The 24,677-nt window shown below is 42.4% G+C and overlaps 1 protein-coding gene across 1 annotated transcript in view; it reads right to left on the bottom strand.

Moving 5' to 3' along the window:
• Positions 1–291: 291 nt before the first annotated feature.
• The window catches only part of LOC140694970 (trafficking protein particle complex subunit 9-like), a 49,246-nt gene continuing 24,860 nt past the window's right edge, over positions 292–24,677 (bottom strand). The window contains exons 2-3 of the mRNA XM_072957967.1: positions 24,503–24,636; positions 292–816 (exon numbers count right to left, since the gene is read on the bottom strand). Of these exons, the coding sequence (XP_072814068.1) occupies positions 568–816; positions 24,503–24,636 (383 nt within the window). The 3' untranslated portion in view covers positions 292–567. The remainder of the gene's footprint in view (positions 817–24,502; positions 24,637–24,677) is intronic.

The following is a 24,677-nucleotide window of genomic DNA, read 5'->3' as shown; positions in this document are numbered from 1 at the left end:
TGTATGGTGTTCTGGGAAAGGGAAAAACACAGAGACTGAAAGATCAGTGGCTGCCAGAGGCTAGAGGGGAAAGAGCAATGAATGAGGTGCAGCACGGAGCATTTTAAGGTCACTAAGACAGACGACTCTGTATGATGCTGTGATGGTGGATACATGTCATTGTACATCTGTCCAAACCCACAGAGTGCACAACACAATGTGTAAATCCTAGTGTCAACTATGGGCTATGGGTGATGATGACATGTCAGTGTAGGTTCACCCATTGTCACAAATGTACACTCTGGTGCAGGTGTCAATATTGAGGAGGCTGTGGGGGCAAACTGCAGTTCATACACCCAATCCAGCCCCAGCCACCGCTGTTAATAAAGCTCTATGTGTGTGTGGACTATCTGGCTGTTCTGGCATCTAAACAGTAGAGCTGAGCAGCTGCACCAGAGATCAGGAGGTTTTCAGACCCTGAAATATTTACCCCCAAGCCCTTGAAAGGAAAAGTCTGCTGAGCCCTGTTCTAAATGAATCAAGATTCACCCTGATGAGGCAGGACAGCAGGGCCCAAACCAGGCATGGTTAATGGGGCTGAAGCAATGTTTTAGTTCCAACACATTTGCTGAAGTCCTGCAAGTCCAGTGACAGACTGTAGCCAGGAAGCGTCTGCAGGAGGAGTCGGGAGCAGGCCTTCCCGCCAGGCTCCGGGATGCCGGGGGCCGCGTGCCGCACGGGGGCCACCCGCTTGAAGAAGGTGGACTTGCAGTGGAAGCCGATCAACTCATAGAGCTCGGAGAGGATGCTGCACGGCTGAATTTTCTCCTCAGAACGCTGAAGCACAGGGAGAAAAGCAACAAGCATCTGAATGAAACACGTAAGTGAAAAAAGACCCATAAAAATGGTTTTCCCTTAAAACAGAGACCCGATGACACAGGAAGGAAGAGGAAGGCTGACTTAGTGCACTGATGGGACCGGATGCAGAAACGCAGGGAAGCAGCACTGTGCAGACACTCCAGACCCCCTCTGGGCCCCACCTCTCCGCATTCCACCTGTCCCTTTACTAGAAAAGCCCGTATTCCCTGAAATAGAGGAATCTGCTACCTAAACATGGGACACAGAGAAGGGAAAGAGGAAAAGGAAGGGAAAGTAAAGGAACAACAGTTCATCTAGACCCTAGGGTCTGGGCGGGACTTTCACCAAACACACAACTTCTCAAAGCACAGAGCGCACAGGGAGAGGCTGACAGAGTGACTGCGACTTCTGCTCCTAAAGCACCCAGCTACCTGTCAGCACACGCTGCGCCCATTACTGAATCATTACAATCATCTCAGAAACAGCTACTACCCCGGCTCACAGGCAAGGAAATCTGAAACTCGGGGAGGAATTATTATCATCCTGGACAAAGTCCCACAGCCCAGTAGTCTCAGAGCCTCCGGCAGACCCTGGGCTAAAATGCCCCTCATCACCACGGGCCCTGAGACTCAGGCTGAGGCCACGTCAGGTCTGCACGGGCCCAGAGCACAGTCTGTGGGACAGGGAATGCTCCCACTCGAAGTGCCAGGTCAAGGCCCTCAGGAACTTGTGTAATGAAACCAAATCCCCAAACTCATTTCCAACCCACTGCCCTGTCCGGGAGGACTGCTCGGCACAACTGCGCTGTCACCTGTGCACAGGCTGAGCAAGGGGCCCAGACAGTGATGTGACATCCCAGTGGAAGTGGCTCGGAGACCACTTCATCACAGGACAGATTCTCCCGGCTTCCAACGTTAACTCTCCATTCCATTTCCAACTGGAAAGTAAGTTTAGACTTGTTTTCCTCTCTTAGAAACAAAGAGAGCGGTAACATCAGAGGGAAACTCAAGACTGAGGAAGAGTCTCCTGGTCATTTGCAAGGATAGGCCGGGGAGGGAACAGAGACAGGGATCAGAAAGACCCGTGTTCCAGTCCAAAGTCTGCACGTCACTCGCTTTGACAGTTTCCTTTTTAATACAGGTGATAAAATCTAATTATGATTTTTGGGAAAACTAAATGAAATAACGTATTCCACTAGCATAGGTGTAAAATCCTCCATGAGTGTTCCAGAAATGGACGTGATCGTGGTTAGTTACTGTCTGCCAATTCTTGTGTTCTCAGCTCACATCACCCAACCAGAGATGTGCGAGAGAATGCCTCACCAGCCAGCAGCCTTCTCCAACTTGGAAACTTACAGTGTCCGAAGAGCAGGCAGTGTTGGATGCTTTGTGGCACTCTGGAGGTAGCACTCCAGTGATGACTTTAAAAAGCTGGGGAGAATTTAGGGGACCATACAGTTCAAATACAGAGTACTCATTCCATGTCTACAAATATTCATCTCTAGCCATGATGATTAAGAGAGGAAATACATATTCAAACATACATCATTTTCCCACATAAGTGCATCAAAACAATTTGGAAAGAGTGTAACTTTCTTCTCTAGATCACACAGCGGGGATTACAAGGTTTGTACTGACAGCCCTACTTGTAAATCATCTGCAAACGTAACTGGGTCCACTATCAGTCATCATAATTTGAAGGGAATGTTAGAAAAGAAAAAAACCAAGCTAATACTCTCCAATCTTTTGTTTGGTTACGATGTCACAGAGGAGATGGACAGCTCAATAAGGAACCACTCTGCCGTGATCACGGAGCCGGGGAGCGGGATGTGCGGCAAGATGTATGACGCAGCCGCAACTGTGCCCATGATTCTAGGCAGGTACCCAAAGTCACCTTGACAAGGTGTGAAACGTTTATGCCCACGTCCTCATAACCTGACATGTATTAAGGAGAAATGGAAACTTATAAACGGCCAATACCCTTGGTGGATACACCGTCCAAAGAGCAAAGTCACAGTTTGACAACTGGCCATCCCGGTACCTTGGGATTCATTCTTGAAGAACCTTAAAAACCACTCCTCTGTCCTCAAGAAGTGCTGCCTACTAGTCCTATCTTTGGCTCATGGATACCACATGTTGAAGTGAACTTCAATGTCTGCACAGATTTGACTGTCTTTCTCCAGGTTCACTTGTCCATTCTGAAGAGGCCTGAGTTAAGTCCAAATTCCTTAAGATTAATTCCCTCCAGTGACAACTCAACGAGCCTGTAATTACAAGCCAACTGAACAGGACTGTCCTCAGCGAAAAATGTCACCAACCCTTCACTGCTTTCTTAAACTCCTCTCCTGGTTAATTGCAACATACTAACACCACCCTCCACCAAGTTCCCCAACTATGTCAAATAGAAAGTAAGGTCCATAAAAGAGGAGACAACTCCATAGTCACCTTTGAATTCCTAGCATAAAGTAATGTCAATAAATAGAACTATGATTATGGCTTCTTTCCTTTAAAACCTTTCTGGTTATTTAAATGAGACCATGGAAGGGAGGTGTTTGAGTCCAGTATCTTGATCCAGAAGACTCTGGAGGCCTTTTTCAGAATGGCTGTCCACTGATTCATTCAAAACACACCTTCTCTTTCCGGGAGGAGCTGTGATTTTCTGCCATGGGTTTGTGGTCACTCTCATGCCAGAACAGCTTTAAACTAAATCCTTACTTTGGATATGTTATTTTTTCCCGCTTCCAAAAAATTTTACTTTCCTTACTTCCTTGCCTTGAGGAATGCTTTTATTCTTTTCTTTCTAATTCAACCTTTTATAAAGCAGGATTCTCAGGATATGCTTGGCCTTATATAAGAACAGCCATCCAACTCCCAGTGTGAGAGGCCACAGGCTCACCTCCTGCCCTCCTGCCAGGGCAACTGAAACTCAGTTCAGGAGCCAACCGGCACCCCAGGGCTTCTAAGGCTCACGTATCTCCCAGAATCCCTGCTTTCTGGTTTGTCTTGGCTTCTGAGAATTTCCCCTCACTTTCTTGACAATTAGCTGTGCAGCTTGAAAGATGAGGAAGGAAGGTTTTATTTCTTAATCAGAATTTAAAGGAACTTATGTAATGAAGCTTTTCACGAGTTTCTAGAACCCTCCATTGCTGAGACAGAAAACACACAAGATATTTTCTAAATTTAGCTATCATGTGCATTTTTTCTTTGCTTTTGTTTTGTTAACTGCTAATAGACATTTTTTAATTAAAAAATAAAATAAGGTCCCAAATAAGATAGAAAATTGAAGGGGCAAACAAAATTAAAGAGCAAAGACAGAAAAATGATAAGTACTCTACAAAGTTAATAGAATAAATACACTATGGATCAGACCAGCAATTCTCAGTAACAGCTAATTGAAACCTGACCATGAGGTAAAACGTCTCTCCTGTCAGGAGATGACCAACAGAAAATAGAATTAAATCAACAACCTAAAATTCTAAGGCTGGTGAGGTATAGAAGTCTACCAGCTAAGTGTGTCTTCTTCTGGAAAAGAGGGAGACTCACCAGCTCTTTTCTGTGGAGCCTGAGCCCAGGGGAGGACAGTGAAGTGTGTTCTGTAAGTACCCAATTAGCAAAGTGAGTGATGAATAAAGAGATGTGAGCTTTGATGAGAGATGATACTACTATTCACTTGTCCTGTAAAGTATGTCTTCGCGTTCAGAGATCAATATCTCAGCAGGAAAATGCACAGCCCGGGACCAGACCACTTCTGTGATTGTGACACTGCACTTAGATGTCTCAAGGGCACCTCCAACTCCACCTGCAAAGAGCTAACTTCACGGTGTTCCTCCCATAGTCATCCTGCCCAGGGCCCTTGGTCGGGGGCAAGGTCTCCCTGCCTCTCCCAGCTCAGGCCAATCACTCACAGATGTGACAAGACCCCTCCTTCAGGGACAAATTTCCTCAGTCAACGAGATCCACCACCCACACCTGTCCTACAAGGTACTCACTGGCACTCCCTCAGCACTGACTCTGTGCTGGGGACCATGCTGCACACTGTGCACACGTTATCTCACTGGATCTACACAGCAGTCCTGGGAGTTCGGTACATCACTGCTTCTATTGATTAGATAAATTGTTTCACTTCCTTGGGTGTGTCATCCAAAGTGACACGGCTACTGAGCCACAAACCTGGGACTGAAAATCACTTGAAAATTGAACACTGCTACACCTCGCAGCCACCCTACTCTGACTCATCACATCACCTCCTGCCGAGCCTTCTAAATGTTTCTAAGCATTCTACAAGACAAAAGTGATCTACGAGAGCATCGCACTAGCCTACTTAAAATCTGTCAATGACGGTCCACTGCTCTTAGGAGAAAGCCCCACCGGGCCTGAGCACAGCCCAACGGCCCGGCATCCGCTTTCCCTGCGCGGCCGCGCCGCCTCACCCACCACGCAGCTCTACACGTGCAGCGTCCAGGACAGGGATGCTGACTCCGTACAACCCGGGGCTCGTCTCACTCAAACAATGATCACCCTCTTCAGTGGTTACCTTCTTCAATACTGAATCTCAGAAAAATATTTTCTCTGGATGAATCAATATCTTTTTCCTTACAACTTCCCATCATTGATAATGAGCTCCCCCCAAAAGAGAGAAGACCTAATCCTCAGTCTCCTTATCTGTAAAGTGCAAATAACAGGGAAATATGAGAGGTTTTATTAGAAGTAATATTCATGTGAGGCTGAGGGACAATTCCCAACATACAGTAAGTACTCAATATGTGCTTACTTAATATTAATAAGAATAGATTACATTCCAGCAACCTTAAATCAATGCTTTATGGCTTTGTCTAAAAGACTACCGACAAACTGTTGGACGAACTGTTTTGAGCAGATCAGCACAAGTGTACTGCGCGAGGTAAGCGCTGACTCCAGTTACAGCTGCAACCAACCAGCACTACGGGGCGGGAGCAGTTTGCTCAAACTCTTACATGTTGCTTGAGCATTTAGTTGTAGTTATTGAATAAAGACAGGTATTATTTTCTCAAAGCTCCTGAAACATAAATCTTCAAAGATTGATGCAAATTATGTTTCAAGTACAACACTCTCACTAGAAATTACTTGAAAATTATAGTCTTAGCTCCTCCGCACATCAAAACAGCATTTTCCTAATGTATCTGACTATGTACTCTGAAAGGATTGTTTAAAAGAAATTAAGATGAAGCCATCCTGAATAAGATCTCAGTATCATCTACACAAACCCCACCCAAAGGTCTCATTTCTCACTTCCACATAGGTGTTCAGATGGCTTAAGCTGGGTCTTGGTTTCTTATGACACGGGGGTGGGAAGAATTGTGGATAGATCAATGTAGCAAATATAAACCTAGTGTATTTGCTATGTAGGAATCCTAGAAATAAATAAATTGATATATATAGTCCCACCCTTATGAAGCTAAGCCGTTCCATTTACAACTGCATAAAAAATAAAATGAGAGATACATTTAACAAAAGTTTACAAGATTTGTACATTGAATATTTTGAAGTATCACCAAAAAAAATTTAAAATATCTTCATATATGGAAGGCATCCCATGATCATGCAATGGTAGAAAATATTGTTAAAAATGTTAAGACTTCCCAAAGTAATCTACATATTTAATGGAATCCCTATCAAAATTCCAGCTGACTTCTTTGCAAAAATTGAAAAACTGATCCCAAAATTCATATTGAAAGCAAGGGACCCAGGTCAGCCAAAACAATCTTGAAAAAGAAGAGCAAATTTGGAGGACTCACTCAAAGGTTACAGCAAATCTATAGCACTCAAGTCATTATGCTTCTGTCATAAGTTTGGATGCAGAAATCTATGAGACACAATAAAAAATCCTGGGGGGAAACTTACATTTACAGTCAGTTTTCCAGAAATGTGCCAACAACACTCCATTGAAAGTATAGTCTATCCAACAAATGGAGCAGAGACACCTGGGTATCTGAAGGCAAAAGAATGAATCTGGAATCTGGACCCCGTATTTTATATAACAAATATTAATTCAAAATGGATCACAGACAGAAACGTAAAAACTAAATATATGAACTTTCTAAAAGAAGACATAGTATGAATCTTTGTGGTCATAGGATAGGCTATGGCTTCCTAGATACAATACCAAGAGCACAAGTGATAAAACAAAATAGATAAAATGGACTTCATCAAATTAAAATCATTTGTTACAAAGGACAACATCAAGAGTGTGAAATGAAAGGGGAAAGGGGTAGCTCAAATGATAGAGTGCGTGCTAAGGAAGAAAAACAAAATGAATAAATCTAATTACCTCCCCTATAAAGAAATTGTTTTAATGTTTAAAAAAATTAAAGTGAAATGACAATCTGCAGAATAGGAGAAAAATCTTGCAAAGCATATATCTAATAAGAGACTAGTATCCAGGATATAAAACAAATGCTTACAACTGAACAATACAAAGAAAATCGACCCAATTTTTTAATTTGCCAAGGATTTAAATAGATACACAATTGGCCAATAAGCATCTGAAAAGATGGTCAGCATCACTAGCGAAATCAAAATCAAAATGAGATCTCATTTTAAACTCACTAGGATGGTTATAATCAAAACATGGACAATAACAAGTGTCAGTCAGGAGGCAGAGAAATGGATACCCTCAATATGCAGCCGTTGGAAAGGGGCAATGGTGCAGCTTCTTTGGAAGAGCCCGATGTTTCCTCAAAAGGTTAGAGTTATGTGGCTGAACAATTCCACTCCTACATGTAGAGTCATCCTTCAGTGTCCTCGGGGGGTTGGTTTCAGGAACCCCCCACCCTGGATACCATAATCCAAGGATGATCAAGTCCCTTTGCAATCAGCCATCTGGATCCATGAAGTGGAAACTACAGATATGGTGGGCCAACTGTACAGCCAACAGAATGGAAATGTATTCTCACAAAAACTTGCACATCAATATTCATAGCAGTATCATTCAGAGTAGCTAAAAGTCACTAAAAATATCCATCCATCAATGAATGGATAAACAAAATTACCAAGAATAGTCCCACAAACTTTTGGTAATTGAATCTTTGACAAAGGAGGTGAGAACATACAATTGAGCAAAGACAGCCTCTTCAGCAAATGGTGCAGGGAAAACTGCACAGCTGCATGTAAATCAATGAAGTTAGACTACCCCCTCACAACATACAAAAAAATGAATTCAAAATGGCTTAAAGACTTAAAATTGTAGACAGGACACTATAAACCTCTTAGAAGAAGACATAGGCAAAACATCTGACATATATCTCAACAATATTTTCCAAGAGCAGTCTACTCAAGCAATAGAAATACAAGCAAAAATATACAAGTGGGTTCTAATTAAACTTACAAGCTTTTGCACAGAAAAGAAAACAAAAATTAAAGCAAAAAGACAACCTATGGAGTGGGAGAAAATAGTTGCATTAAATGAAAGTGACAAGGGCTTAATTCCCAGAATATGTAAACAGCTTTTACACTTGATAAAAAAGAAAAACAAACAATTCAATCCAAAAATGGGCAGAAGACCTAAAGAAACATTTCTCCAATGAAGACATAAAAATGGGCAATAGGCACATGAAAAAATGCTCAATATCATTATCAGAGAAATGCAAATCAAAACTGCAAACAAGTATCACCTTTCACCAGTCAGAATAGCCATCATTCAGAAGTTCATAGACACTAAATGCTGGAGAGGCTGTGGAGAATTGGGAACACTCCTACACTGTGGTGGGAATGCAGTTTGGTGGAGCCATTGTGGAAAACTGTATAGAGGTTCCTCAAAAGACAAAACCTTGGGGGCCCAGATGACACAGCAATCCCACTCCAGGGCATGTATCCGTAAGGAAACGTAATTCAAAAAGACACTTTCACCCCAATGTTCACAGCAGCATTATTTACAATATCAAGACATGGAAACAACCTAAATGTCCACTGACAGACGACTGGATAAAGAGGTTGTAGTATATATGTCCAATAGACTACTATTCAGCAATAAAATAATAATAAAATAATGCCATTTGCAGCAATATGAATGGACCAGGAGAATGACATTCTAAGTGAAATAAGCCAGAAAGAGAAAGAAAAATACCATATGAGATCGCTCACATGTGGAATCTAAAACAAAAAAAAAACAAAAACAAAAACAAAGGAACAAAAAGATAAACTTATCTACAGAACAGAAACAGACACAGAGACATAGAAACCAAACTATGGTTACCAGAGGGGAGAGGGTGTGGAATGAATAAATTGGGAGTTCAAGATTTGCAGATGCTGAGTATGTATACAATAAACAGCAAGTATATACTGTATAGCACAGGAGAATATATTTAATAACTTATAGTAACTTATGTTTAAAAAGAATATGAAAATGAATGCAGGTATGTTCCTATTTAACTGAAGTTTTGTGCTGTACACAAGAAACTGACGCAACACTATAAACTGACTAGACTTCAATGAAAATATTTTTAAATAGACCAAAAACGAAAAAAAAGGAAAAGGATATTATCAAACAAAAAGAATAATGTACTGATTCAGGCTACAATATGAATGAACTTTGAAAATTTATGCTAAAATAAGCCCGTCACAAAAGGGCAAATAGTGCCCTTTAAGGTGAACTGTATCTAAGCATTTATTGTACTACTCCTGTAAATTTTCCGGAGTTTTGAAGTCTATCAATATCAAAATAAAGTGTATTATTCATTAAAAACTTAAAACCCTTCCTCACAGGAGGGCTTTAATTATTAAATGCAGAAAAGCATGTAAAACTCTTGGAACAACAATTTTCACGTCCACACACAGTCACTGCTGTCACTGCCACTCAGGGTGTGGTGCCAGCGCTGATGAGAGCTGCCTCCACTCGCTCCCCTGCAGACAGGAGTGAAGGCCTGAGCTTTGACAGGCAGGGTTTGCGTGAACCTGGGTCAGCCACAGCCACGTCCCAGACTCTGCGTTACCCAAATTTCTTATACAAACTGCAACATGTAATGTAAACATTCTAGAGGGATGTATCTTACAACACAGGGAATACAGACAATGTTTTACAGTAACTATAAATGGAGCATCTATTGTACACCTGAAACATATATTTTAAATCAGCTATGTCTTTATAAAACATTAAAAAATAATTTAAAAATGTTATCCCTTTAATATTCAATTTGGTTTTTAATTAACTACTAAACAGCTTAGAATATATAAAAGCATTTAAGTGTGATGTTTGTTTACATATTTATTTACTTCAGCCTCCTGCTAAAAGAGAAATTAAACAATTTTTTAAACACAGCTTAACAACCATAACAACAAAAAGGCAAAACTGAGAGTGAAGAGAAAATGGAGATTCAATACTTAAATGAAACCAGGGGGAGGTAAACTCATAAAAATGGATTCCATGAAGTCAGGGCAAGTGTTAAAGGCCGACTAGAAATTCAGCTGTAAGATTCTTGGCAGCTAAAGCAAAAAGAAAAAGATGATGGGGCAGGTGGTAGAGCGTGTGCTTAGTGTGCACAGGGTCCTGGGTTCAAGCCCCAGGGCCTCCACTAACAGATAAATATACCTAATTACCTACCCCCCAAAAGAGCCCCAAAGAAAAGAAAAAGAGAAATTTCTTTCCAAAAAAATCCTGATATTAAATTTGGATTAAATACTTTAAAAATAAAAGGAAAATAGAAAAGATGAGTGACACTGTGAACAAAAACCCCAGCTGGGCTAACAAGCTAAGTCACAAATCTAAGTGTGATAAGTGTCGGTTTACTGATCTAAGTTTTGCTGGGCTAACTCGTAAATCTGAAGTTCAGTGTCAGTTTACTGGGCTAACAAGCTAACTCGTAAATCCAAGGTCAACAATTGTCAGTAACGTGATCTGTTCCAAATTGATAAGCTTCAGTGTACTGATTCCTTGCTTTTTGTTGTTTGAGCCTTATTGGCTAAAAGCCCCATACTTGTAATTAACCCTATAAAACCTCATGTGCACGTCTTGGATGTGCTCAGGGCTTGGGAACAGAAGCCCCTCTGAGCCCGCTGGCATAATAAATCTCAGTACTCCCACCCTCTGAGTGCTGCTTATTTCTTGGCTGGCCTGTTGTTTCCGTAACAACACAAGCGATAATGCCCGTGAGATAAATCTGCGATGGCTGCTGGCAGGTCCCCATGTCTCATGTGGGAAAATCTGAAACATATTTCTCACCACTCAGAGTCATCCTCAGCCCACCCCACATCTCCCGCTGTTAAATGCAGGAACACACGCAGGGCCCGGCCTTTGCTCTCTCTGTGTCATCACAGTGAGACAGGATGGAAGGGGGCAGAGCAAGCCATTCAAGAAAGACCACAGCAATTAACATCAAAATGGTGAAGAATTCAACCCCCAATAGGTCTTGAGGCTCAGGATGAAGAGATTTAACTTCTAGTAGATCCTGAGCTTCATTATACACCCATTGTAATAGTAACATGGTGAATAACACGGCCCCAGGCACCATGGCAGTCACAAGGCTAGCCACAAAAGGTCAAAGGGTGGAAAATGGCCAACTCCCTGGAATCCCAGCCCCTTGCCCTAAGGCTGGTCCTTCTACTTATTAGCATATGAAACCACGAAGCCCAAGAAAAGGAGCAACACAGAGCCACATCCCAGGAACCCCTCTCTCTACCTCTTCGGAGAAGGCCCACACTATTTCTGTGGAGTGTGTGCCTACTTTTAATCTGAGCATCAAACCCCCGTACTTCGTGACGTTTCTCATGCCTGTCAATGTATCTCTCTGAGTAAATCTACCTTTACTCAACACTGGCTTGTTCTTGAATTCTTTACTGCATGAAGCCAAGGAACAAAATCTGGTGGGGCACATCCCAGGGGCTCAACGGAAGCCTGGGACACAGCCCTTCTCATGCCCCACATATTTTTTCTTGTATCAACAGGACTGGGATGTGAAGTGAGGTCTGAGGCCCCAGCTAAGGGACAGAAGCAGCCTCCAGGTCTCCAATTGGTGGGCAGCCTCTCCCCCATCAGGGGCCATGGGGTCTGCCTGGTTCTCTGTGTTTTTTTGTTGTGCTGACTCCCCAGTCAGAGAGATTTCTCCTTAGGCCTGGCTCCACAAAACCCTTCTCTCCAAAATACAAGCACATCATGTCACAATCCTCTTGTTCAACCATGAATTGTTCAGCCAACTTTTTCCTTCCCCAGTTAAGTACCTAAATGTCCTCCCTGCCATCCCACCACTTCTTTCTTTTTGAGAACTCTGCACTCCCCACACACCATCCTGAACGCAGGTGCCTTGCTGGCTGGGACCGAGATGTTTCAGTCTCAAACATCCTGAGTCCTTTCTCTTTCCACTTTCTAACTTAAAAAGGCCTTCCTGTGTCTCCCACCGCTCTGATTCTGAACGTCAAAAAATGCTCAGGTTACATTCACTCTGTGAATACCTCCCAGGTTTTGGCTAGGTTTCCTTCCCAAGATCTTCATTAAGGAGCTGCATCAAGAAGTTTAAAGGGGCTATTCTTACATTTGAGTGGAGGAGCCTGCAAGAAATTTAAATGGCTTTGAAGGGAGAGTTAACCAGGGACAGAGAGGTCGCAGGTCCTAGTCAACAGTGTCATGAGGCAAAATGTTCTTCAAAGGCTCAGAGTGGCTTCTGAACACGGAGTCGGCAGGGAGGAGGTGACAGGCAGTGAGTGGGGTGAGAGACACAGGGTACGGTCCCCCAGCAGGGGAAGAATTGGTTATTTTCTAGTTTTCCAATTTCTTACTACCTTTTTCTCTTATTGCCACATACCATTTCCTACGAATTAAGCATATCAATGTCAGTCATTTGGGCCACTTGGGAGAAGCTGCACGATGCCATTCACAGGGCTGGGACATGACAGCCACACCAGTCTAGGTTGAAAGACCAGTGGGGGTATTTCCATGGTAATCACGGGCATGCAGCAAACTCCCCAGCTTCAATGACCTCCTCTCAAAGTTGGCGCCAATAAAACTACCAAGCAAAATGCGTGATGATTCTGGCCAACATCTGTTTATTAGTTAAGTGCCTGTGACACCTGCCACTTAATAGGGAATGAGTACGATCAACGAGGCCCTGTCTACCTGGCCACACGCGCCCTGCCTTCCTGCCTTGGTGCAGCAGCACAGCTTGTTTAGCTGAGATGAGCGCCCCCAGAGCAGCCCCGACGGGAAAGCTCCCAGCTCTGCACGGCCAGACGTGTTCCTTTCCTTCTCAGAGCTGATCACAATTTGCTGTCGTCTGTTTTTATGTTTATCCCTTTTGTAACTGCCTCTCCTCCGGAGATTTTGCTCAAGCAGCACAGGACCAGGTGTGTCTTGTGGCCTGCCGGATATTCTGGGCTGGGAAACAGCCAAGCCCACATCTGGCTCTGGTGCTGAACGGAGAGAGCAGAAGGCCCAGGAGCCCATGCTGAACCGAGGCCCCTGCACACAAAATTATGGTCTGACTTTGGGCAAATTACACAGTCTTTTTTACCCTGAGATTCCTCATCTGTCCATAAAAATAACTGCCCATGGCACACAGAGTTACAAGTATTAAAGGAAATCACCAAATTCACAAAGTAGCCAAGGGGCTACCAGTGCATCCTAAACAGACACATGCTGCCTTTAAGGCTCTGACACACACCAAGCGTGGTGGTCGAACAAAGTGTACACTGCTTAGTGCCAGTGTGTTAAGTGCTTCATGTGTGCTATAATAATCTTCAGAACTTACAACAAGCCCAGGAAGTAACGAATATTATCATGCCCATTTCACAGACTCACCATCAGTTTAAGAGAGGTTACATTCAAGTCCAAGGCGCTATGGTGAGTAAATGGCGATTTCTACCTGAATATGGGCCCAGGCCTGGGCTCCATCTCTGTCCCATCCACCTGACCACTGCCTATGAATTCCACCTGTCCAATACCCAAGTTGAAGCCAGCCAGCTCTTAAATGCAATGTGTGTCACCGTTTGTCAATGTTGGTTCATTACCATAAACAGTTCTCAGAAAGCACTTCAGAAAGGAAAGTTGGACTCACATACCTGCCCACAAAGAAGAAGAATTCTGCCTTGCCTTCTCCTGTAACGTGCAGAAACCCTTCCCATTCACCACCGAATCCTTTTGTATGCTTCCTACGTGTTCATGTTTACACATGGCTTATTATAGTAGAAGTTACCTGCAGTAATTCCATCTCGGTTCCATTCCAAGCTTCCAGATTATCCATAATCAGGGTAATACCATAATTTTCTGTGAATGAAAACACTACAAATTGAATGAAAATATTGCAACCATGTCACTAAACAAAGAATGCTGAAAACAAGTCATCAGCGGCTGCCGCCACCCCCCAGTGAAGACAGGCCTGCAGCCACTCACAACGGTGCCCTCTGAGCAGACTCAGAATAAGAAAGGACAGATTACTGGCCCTAGATACCTAGGTGCTTGTCTAAAGTATATATTCAGTCAGCCCAAATGTTGGCTTCCTCCCATATATTGAAAAGCATTAAATTCATGAACTTGAGATACCTGGCTTTCTTTAGATAACAAGCAATGTTTTATTGTTCTGACTACCTGGTCTTTGTTGTAAAGCTCCTATATAATCCTAGCTTCTCCCCTACTCTTGGGAGCAGTCCCTCAGAGTGTTCTGAGAGGCGGTCATCCTGGCTCGAGTCCTTCTGACAAATAAAACATAACTCTTAATATTCAGGCTGCACGTTTATTTCAATCAAGTCCCAAAATAGACACAACTCATCAATTGTGTAATGGGACACACTGGATCAGAACCAAAAGAGTGTAGTAGTCCCTAAGAACTACGGCTCCCTCTTTCTTCCTGTCATTATACAATCCCACCAGAACTCATTACTTTGCTGTCTGCTCCTCTGGCAACCAAACTCAGAGAAGAGTCAACTCAGCAGAGCGTCCTGCTGGGGAGAACCCCCCGCAGCAGCACTGCAGGCTGCCTGCCCTCCCGCACGCTCTGACGACTGCTAGTGTCCTCCGTGGAAACCAGGCCAACAGAGCTGTTCCCTACAGCTACAAAGTCCCAAATATTAAATAAAACCTTTCATTTTATACTATATGTTACATATATACCCATCTCTGAAAACAGCTTTGCCAGAAGCCCAAATCTTCAACATTAATCTGCAAAGGCAAATCCCAAGGGAAAACAAGTCTTAAGACGATGCTAAGACCTCCAAAGTACTCTCCACGACCATAAACCAAACTGCCTGTAGGTCTGCAGCTGCAGGAGGCTACATGTCTGCTTTTAAAGCAACCCCTTCCTGCCCTCGGGTGCTACAATGCCCTTCTACGCCCTCCCATCTCAGGGTAAGAGCACCCACTGCAGAACCTTGCAGGGCAGCACTGACAGGACTGGACAATGAGGATCAGAGCTAAACTAAGCCTTCGGATGACACGAGTTGTCACTCTGTCACTTTACAGATGAAGATATATATAGAGAGAGGTGGGGTGTTATTGTTCAAAGTCACACAGATAAAAAGTGACAAAGTCTATAACTCTGCTCCTCCCTCTGGTGTGACGCCCCAACTGGGACAACCACAGGGTTCTTTCGTGCCTGCCTGACCAGTTCTTTCCTATCACTCATGACCCACCACAGGGTCTGAAATTAGCCTGCATTTGCAGCATCTTTTCCCTCCAGTTTCTCAGGAACAAGGCTGTTCGGGCCACTTTATGACTTCCAGGTCCCCGAAATCTCCGTGCTCAGGCTGCTCTTGCCTGTGCATCCGGCCCGCTGCTCAGAGGCTCTTCCTCCCCTGCAGGAGGACGTTTCTACTCTTCACAGGGACACCCCCTTAGGGGATCCCTCCTCTCGCCCTCAGCATGGCAGGTGTCCCAGACTGCATCTGCCCAGGTCTGCTAGTCAGACCAGCAGCCTCAGAGCCAGGGATTATGCCCAGGTCACACTGCAAACCTACTGCCCGCCTCACAGACCCCAGCCAGCAGGTCACCTGGAAGTCACAGCAAGTGCCCCACCCAATCCAGAAGCCTCTTCATTTCCCAGCACCACTGATGACTGGTTTCCAAACTTTGGTCAGTTTCGCACAAAACAACACCTTCTACTGTGTAGCGGGTGGTTTTTGCTTCTGCACCCCATTCTTACTGAAAATGTTAAGGGAAACCAAAAAGCCTCTTCTCAACCCTTTTCTGATGATACCCTCCCACCCACAATATACATATGCTCAAGAGATTTGGATCCACGTGATTTTGTTTCCCTTAGGATAAGTGGCTCAAAACACTGCGGGATTATTTTTCCTTTGAGGGTATTAGGACTCAGTTTCTCGGCTTTAATCTGTTTTTGTCTTTGTCTTCTTTGTTCCTAGCAGTTGCCACCTCTTACTCCCGTCAGCAGCCTCCCTCCCAACTTCTAGTCTAGGAAATCAGCTGTGATGAGGGGCACGGGGGCATTCACAGAAGATGCAACAAAGGCAAAGAGAGGCTATATAATTTGCCAAAGATATCACCTTCAACCCCCAACAGAGTGTGTCATGTCCCTGTGTTTAACTCTTATTCTAAGCAAGTTAACTTTTTGTAGATTATGTTTATAAAGATGAGAAATCAAACTACATACAAGGACACACATCAACTCTAAGATATTCATTAACTCCACTATTTTGTTTCTATTTATTTTATTTGTATTAAAAAATTAAGAACCCCTGCAACCAATATAGCAAAATGTTACTGGGTTTTAAATACAGAATATAGAGGTGTTAAGTGTGTCATTACTCATCCTTATATGTATGTTCACAGGATAAAATTATTTGAAAGTCTCTCTCCCCTCTCCCTACTCACTACTGGCTCTCACCTGAGATCCCAGACCACACATCTAACAACCTTTCACTTTACCCACAGCTGAACTCATCAGTTTTCCCCCAGAAATCCCTCTGCAGCTTTCCCTCCTCAGAACACAGCAGGACCATCATTTAACTCATTAATCCACCCAGAAACCTGGGCCTTACTCCATCCTACCTTCACAGACAGCTTTAAATCTTTCTTTTTACCATCTAAACATGCCTTCAATCTGTTCGCTTTTACCCACTATCCTACCGCTCAAGTGGAAGCCACCAACACTGCCCACCTGGACTCACGAGTCTCCCAAGTGGCCCCACAGCCACTCTCCCCTACTTGAGACAAATGGGATTGTGTCACTCCCATGCTTTTTGGGCTCTTTTCAGACCCACTGTTCATAGAAGAAACTCCAATTTCTTCACCTTGTGAAGGTGTTTGCCATGAAACTGTCAGCTCATGGAGGGCAGGGCACGCCCTCTCCCCTCAACCCCACTCTCTGGCAGAGCATCAGCTTGGGAGGACCCACTGAGCTACATCAGCCTGTATCCTAAACCTGGTCTTGGGTTCTTAGCAAACTGCTTCACTTATCCATACATATCCAAGGTAGATAAGAAAGATTTTAGATGTTGAGCTAGACTATTCATTTGGGGATTTTGCACTGGCAACCTGCAAGTATATGTTCTAATGTTTGTGTCTTGTTAAAACCAGACCCAGATTAAAGGAGTATTTGTGGAATGTCTTCGGAGTAAAAGGGTTCTGTACTTTTACAGATTTTATGTTTTATAACATGAATAACCCGGACAGGGTCACAAATGGAACCGCCTCACAAGTGACAGAAGACAGGTGAGACGCATATAGCAACAGGTCACAAAGATGGTAAGAGCAAAGTTGTTTCTCCAAACCCCAAAAAAATTCCTCCAAGAACAGAAAACTCAGAATTTTGAAAGTAAAATACTATCATATAAGGAAAGAAAATAAATAATCCTCTTCATCAGGGTTTCAAGATCTGACTGCAGAGTTATTAGCAGGCTATACTGAATCCTAGCACAGAAAAATCAGATGGACTAGTGGTGAGTAAGTTCCAGGAAAACGGCAGTAATTCCTCCACTTGAAAGAGGACACACACTCACTTGTTCAAGGTGATTGTAAACAACATTCTGCAGAAATTCAGAGTATTCAGGCACCGCTTCTAGATGGTGATGACACGGAAGGATGGCTTGGATGCATGCTTCTAACTGAGTCACCGGCATTCTTACACTGCAGGGGGAAACGGAGGCCCTCAGCCAAGAGCAGAGATGTTCCTGTCATGTATCCCAGGTCGTGCCTCGGGGACTCAGTGTCCTGTAGCAGTCCGGCCCCAGGCGAGGACCAGCAGCGTGGCCCACCCAAGCAGGAAGGGCACTGTGCTTGAGAAAGCCCACACCAGATGGGAGCAAGAGTGGCTGGTGGGGTTTTGTGAACCTATGAATGCTCATAGAAAAACACCTGCATACATTCAAGTGATACAATTAACAGTAGCATTCTTTTTAACAAAATTTCAAATGTCAGTGGTAATTTTACCATTCCTTTTCTCTTGTCCCCTGCACTCTGAGACAGGCTTAGGTTCTCTCACACTTGCAGCTCTGATGCAATAGTTGTGAAGTTATTTTACTTTGCTGCAAGTGTCTTCGCTCCACGTCTCACTGTGACTGTCGTCTCTTAACACAGTCAGATATCTTCCTGGATCTCTCCATGAGTTCCTTGCTCCTGCTTCTCAGATCCTGAGATAAAGAACAGGTGAAGGCACATGACTGGAAAAGTCAATGTGGACTTGAGCAAAGTCCTCAGTGACCCCCTAGGTGAGTGTTGACCACCCCTTAGCTTCGATTCTCAAAGTTCTGCCCAGGGTGACATCCAGACAGGAGGGAGTCCTGGGCCCAATTAAAAGCTGTGTGGCTTGGGTGCGGGGAAAGGTGCAGGAGCTAGTTCCGTAGCCGGGACCCTCCACACCTCTGTTCCTCTCTCTCCCGAGGCCCCGCTGCCAAGCCCCCACGTTCCCTGATATTCTGTCCTTCTCTTCTACTCTACTTCAAGCCCTTTTCCTCTTCCTTTATTCCCTGATTATCTGCAGCTGGAGAGATTTTTCCATCACAAAATCTGAAAAAATTTCCTGCAGCTGAAAAAGAGGTCTCCAGAGGTCAATGCCTATATGGTGGTTCCTGAAGAGAGCCCCTGGTTAGGGGGACCCTCACCAACACTCACGGGACATCAGGTATGTTACAGGGTCGACCACCCCCAACAAGAGTTTGCTGTGACCCCAAGGCACGCACAGCATCCCTGCTCACTAAAGTGTAGTTGTAATCCATTATTAAGAAGCAAAAATAAAAAAAAATTCTCATGTTTCTTACTAAAATTATTTATGAGTTAGAAAAAGAAATTGTAAAAGAAAAGAACAAATTTGACTCCATGTTAGATGTGTTCGTTTGGCTTTAAACCTGTACCTTGTTTTCTAGGCTCCGACTTGCTATCTCTGCACCTTTTGTAAAAAAAAGTTGCCTTTAGCCTGAAATATCCAGGACAGCCTATTCTCCGGGCTCTGATCTTTAAGGATATTAGCTCTTCTACACTTATGTACAGATGGCAAGTTGCAAAATAGATAATAACCTTTCTTTTATTTGGAGGTTTTACGGGGGCACCTTAATTTGACCCACCATGGACAGCTGCAGGAACAAAGGATTCCAAGGACAAACAATTCGTACAGCGAGAAGTTTGCAACAACCAACCACATCCCCGCCGCTTTTTAATATAAAAGGAGACTGAATTCTGCTTTGGGGAAGAGAGTTCTACTGGATATCAATATGCCATTTTCTGGGTCTGCCAGATTTTCAAATGAAGTCACTATTCCTTACTCCAACATCTCATCTCCACATTTACTGGCCTGTCATGCAGCAAGCAGAACGAGTTTGGACTTGGTAACAAAATGACTGCATTAGAGGTAGTATGTCTCCACTGTTTCCTCATTTCCAGTATGTCACAACCTATCAATTTTATATGCTGTTTAACAACATGACAAAGACCTATTATACGGAATTGATTCCACAGAAATAAAATTATTTCTACTCCCTCAAGACTTTTTTCTTTTCTATTTTATTTTGTTTTGCTTATTGAAAAGAAAATAAAAGTCAAATCATTTTATTTCATGTATTTTTATAGCTACATAATGTAAATACTACAAAAATATTTAAATTGCAATAAAAATTGTTAATATATTTGTATAAAGATATATAAACAATCAATGCAGATTAGGAAAGGAGTAGATATTTACTAAACATCTACTGCACATCCAGTCTTTTACAAGCATATCCTGGAATATAAGCTCTATTATCCAGGGGTCCCCCACCCCCATTCTCACTGCCGATTCCCTTAGTAATCAACTACCAAGGCACCAGCATAGAATCATGCGATCGCTATTTTAGGTATAAATGAATGAATTAGCTCATTCAATTCTAAAACAGAAACCTTAAAATAAATACTGAACTTATTTACAGATAAACAAATTTGGACACAAAAAAGTACAGTTTCTCCCCCAAGACACAAAGAGAATAATTGGTAAAGGCAAGATTTGAACTAATCTGCCTGATTATAAAGCTAAGGTGGAAATCCCCTTCGACTGTGTAGGTCCAGCAGCACAGCCCATCACCCTATCTTTGTTCAGATCTGGCTTTAGACAGCCTGAGACAGCACCCCATTCCTATGGAACTCGAGGGGAAACGATAACAATAAGGATTTTATATTCAGTAGTTTCTTAGGTCTCAATTATATAAAGTGTCAGCAGGTCAGCAGAAAACTCTGGGAAATATGAGTGGGTCCAGAGCTTTTCGCTGATAAGAAACTCAATCTATCAGGACAGAGTGACCTTCCCATGAGTGGCCTCATGAACATAAACTAAAGGCAGCTGAAATGAAAACTAGCAAGAACATGGAAGTGAAGCAGGAAGGATCCCTACTATCCCCTGCCCAGTTGCCTCTTCACCCGTGTGGACAAGATGGCAGAAGACCCAGGTTCTTGTCTAAGTTACAACATCATGGATTCTCACCCATAAAATGTTGTGACTCTATGCTGTCTTAAGTCCTTTACAACTAAAATATGATGACACCAATATCTCAGCAGAATGTCTATGTCTCCACTTTCTCTCTTCTATTAGGAGACTATATCTATGGCCACAAACAGAAATTCAATTAAAAACACCATGCACGAAGCCTGGTGAAAGTCTATGTAAGAGACATTGCTCTCACTCTCTGTGAATGAAAACTCAGAAAAAGTGGACCTTCTCCCTCTGTAAGTGGGAGGTAGACTGATTTTGTGTGTGTGTGTGTTTGCACGCACATGTGTGTGTGTAAATCATATAAAATATATTCTGGGATTTGCACAGTTTTTTTTATGATACTATCATTTCATGAGGATGAGCCAACCTTTAAAGTAATTTGAATCTATTTCTCTGAGAGGCTCTTTTGGTGGAGGATGGGAAAGGGGAAAGGAAAGGAGGAAAGAAGTAAATGAAGCAAAGCTGTAAGAATACTGCTAGGGAAAGGCAAGACATTAATTTTGTTCCTACTTGCATCACACACAAATTAGGGACTGGCTTTCCCCCATGTCTTGTCAAGCACTGAGCTGCAGAAGAACAGGCGACAGCCCATTTCTCACTGAGCTTGTGACTGTATGTGACATCTTATAGACACAAATTATTTAACCTGATCAAACACTCTAGCAGCAGGATGTAATTCTCCTAATTTGAGAGACAAGAAAACAGGAAGTGAAAGACGGTATATAGCTTGACAAAAGTCAGAGGACAAGTAAACTAAAGAGGATGAATTCAAACTCAGATCTGAATGCAGAGTCTGATATTCCCACTCCCAGGGCTGGAAAATCCTTAACACAAGGTTCCCCAGCTCCTCTGCATTGTTCCTGGCACCAAGCATTTCCCATGGCGATGGTCTCCAATTCTCAGACACAGTGCTCTGTGCAGCCAATAACCTCCATTCGACCTTGATCATCTACCTGCCACGCCTACCAGGCTTCACCATACAGGCAGGAAAGCTGGATTTCAAGTGCATACAAAGCCACCCTGGTTTAAGCTGGACTGTTTATCAGCTTTTCCAGCATAAAGGCAGCCATGAAAGTGCTCACAGTTTGTACATGAGCCACACTACCTCTCTCCATCTGTCTCCCCACCTATACTACTTAGCTATGACCATTTTGAGAATCTTGGAAACAAATTTTTAAAAACAGAAAAGAAAGGATTGTGTATCAAGTACTTAATACTTACAATTTTAAATGAGAAGTTACAAAGTGAGTATTTACAAACCGAATCTGCCTTCCTAGGTGTCAGTTTTAACAGTTAAAAAATATAATAGCAAAAATTTCTCACTTAAAAAATTAACAAAAACATCAACAATAATCTGGAATAAACTCAAAAACAATGCCCATGTTGTACATGGAGAAAGTACAGGACTGTACTGAGGGGTAAAGTAAAAGTGTGAAAGTAGAGACATCAACCTTTTGTATGGAGGAAAGCAGTTTTAAAGATGTACGTTCTCCTAAAAATAATTCAAAATTACTAAAAAATCCCATGACAACACTTATCTGTTTTTTTTTAACTTGAAAAAATTATATTAGAATTCTTCAGGAATAATAAAGTCATAATACAAGCCAAGAAATTTAGGGATCGAAAAAAGAATCAAAAAATTCGCACTGTAATATATTAAATAAATTTTTACAATATGTAAGATATAGTGCTAGAGTAAGAAAGTAAGATTGACAGAAATAAATCATGAGCTCAAAAAGAGACTCTAGTATACATAAGTATATTTTACAGGTGGGATTTCAAATTAAAAAGCAAAGTATGAATTTAATAATTGTCTTGTTACAATCAGAGAATACCTGGAAAAAACAAATTCTATTCCCGTCAAAATGACCACAAGAAAAATTACAGAAAATGATGTAAATATTAGAAAGTACTAATAAGAGCAAATACAACTCTTTGCTCATATCAATTCAGCTTCTCCTCACTGTAATAAGTACCATTATCATCTCCATCTTAGAGATTAAAAAAACCTACAGAAGAAATTTATACCATTATAAGAAAGCATTTCTAAGAATAAAACACAAAAAGAAGACATTTACTATCTTAAGATTATTTTGGGCCACAACAATAATGAACCTACTGAACAAAATGAAAGGCAAGAAATGACAAGTAAAAGCTCTCTGATACATGTTGATGAAGACAAGGGGTTAATGTTCATAATACACATTGAGCTGTCACAAAGCAGCAAGAAGCTCCCCCACTTAAATGTTTGCAAAGGACAAAAGGGATCATTCACTTTTTAAAAGTCAGATGGCTAATGAGGGAAAAATGCTCAAAACCTCACTGGTCATCAAGTGCAAACTAAAATAATGAAAATCATTTTGCTCGTCATATTGGCAAATATGTTTAAAAGATATTATAGCTAGTGTCCATCTTTGAGACAACAAACTGTGAGCGATCTTTTGGAGGATGACATGTCAATGGATATGTAAACTCTGAAAAACGTGTGTGCACACAGGCTGAACTCCACTTTTAGGAATCGTTACATTTAGAAAAAATCAGTTCAAAAAGATGTACTCATCAGAACATTTGCACAGCACTGTTTACAATGGTGGGAAGAAATGCTGAAGTGAAATCATATCCAGCGATAGAGAATTGGTTACATAAGTTATTCTACATCTTTTCATGCCCCACAGGAGAAGGAATTTCAAGATTCACTTGAAAGCATCCTGTGATGTATGAAGTTGTCACATCCAAGGACTAAATTTCCAGAAACCTTAGCTAAAGGAATATTCATACAAGATCACAGGAATGTTTGTACAAGAAGGATGCCAGTCAAACACCCTTTCTGACAGTGGAAAATGGAGAAAACTTAAGTGTTCACCATCAAGACAATGATGCGGTAAATCACGGAGAGCTGTGGGCACTAAAGTTGTAGCGTTTCGGCGTGGTCCAAGGCCTTGTCCACAGTACTCTCCCACGAAAGGTGTCGTTACACAAGAGACCAAACCTGCACATCAGGAGACCCCTTTACTCTATCTGAAAGGACCGGGTGAGTCTGGAGTGGGAGGAGGTCTATGATATATACGTTAGTGAATAAACCGAGCTACAGAAAACATATAGTATGGCCTTATTTTTCAATAAAGCATATATACACACACATAGACATAGATTTCTCATATACGTGTATGTATGTGTGTATATATATATGACAAAGGCATAAAGGTCATGAAATATATACTCCACATTGTCAGCAGCTTTTACTCTCAGGAAAAAAGGGGAAGGGAAGTAGGGGACTTTCGGTACCACCACGGTTCTCTTTTCAGAATTTCAATTAAGTATACTTGGAATTTAAAAGTTTACTTAAGTACAAAGTAAAATGGACGATGCCTCCACAAAACAGAATGCTATACTGGTCATTAAAAATCATGTCAGGGGAGATAGAATATTGTAGAAAAATGTGTAATAACCCGAATGGAAAATGGAGGTCTCCACACAGTAAACAGGCACACAGTGCTCGCTGGTTTTTATGACAGAGCTGATACACACTGATGAAAAGAACAGAAAATAGATGTTAAAGTGTTAATTATTATCTTTGAGTACTGGGACCAGGATAGACCCTTTTAACTCTTTTTTCAGACTTTTATATTAAATACACATTATTTTTCGTCTGAAAAATGCATTTTTAGATGTCTAGTACCACACATTGGAAAAAATACATGAGTAGTTACAGAAACAAATAACTAGGAGACACCGCAGCACCGTCACACAGTGTAGAAAGGGCGATCCTGAATTACACCACGCAGTTACATAAGGACCCACAAAGTGAGAGCACCCGCTGTAACAGGACGCGGCTCCCTTCCATTTGTCAGTTGTGTCTTCAGGGTTGAGGCATTTCTGAGCACGGCCAGTGTCAGTGCTGGTGTCTGGATGGATGCCACTGGAGGTGAGGGCACCTGCAAGCCGAGAGGAAGAACAGAAGTAATCCTCTGCTTTT

The sequence above is a fragment of the Vicugna pacos genome, unplaced genomic scaffold (assembly GCF_048564905.1).
Source record: "Vicugna pacos unplaced genomic scaffold, VicPac4 scaffold_115, whole genome shotgun sequence".
Lineage (NCBI taxonomy): Eukaryota > Metazoa > Chordata > Mammalia > Artiodactyla > Camelidae > Vicugna > Vicugna pacos.
The sequence above is the reverse complement of the archived record's forward strand: the minus strand, read 5'-3'. Positions and strand labels throughout refer to the sequence as shown.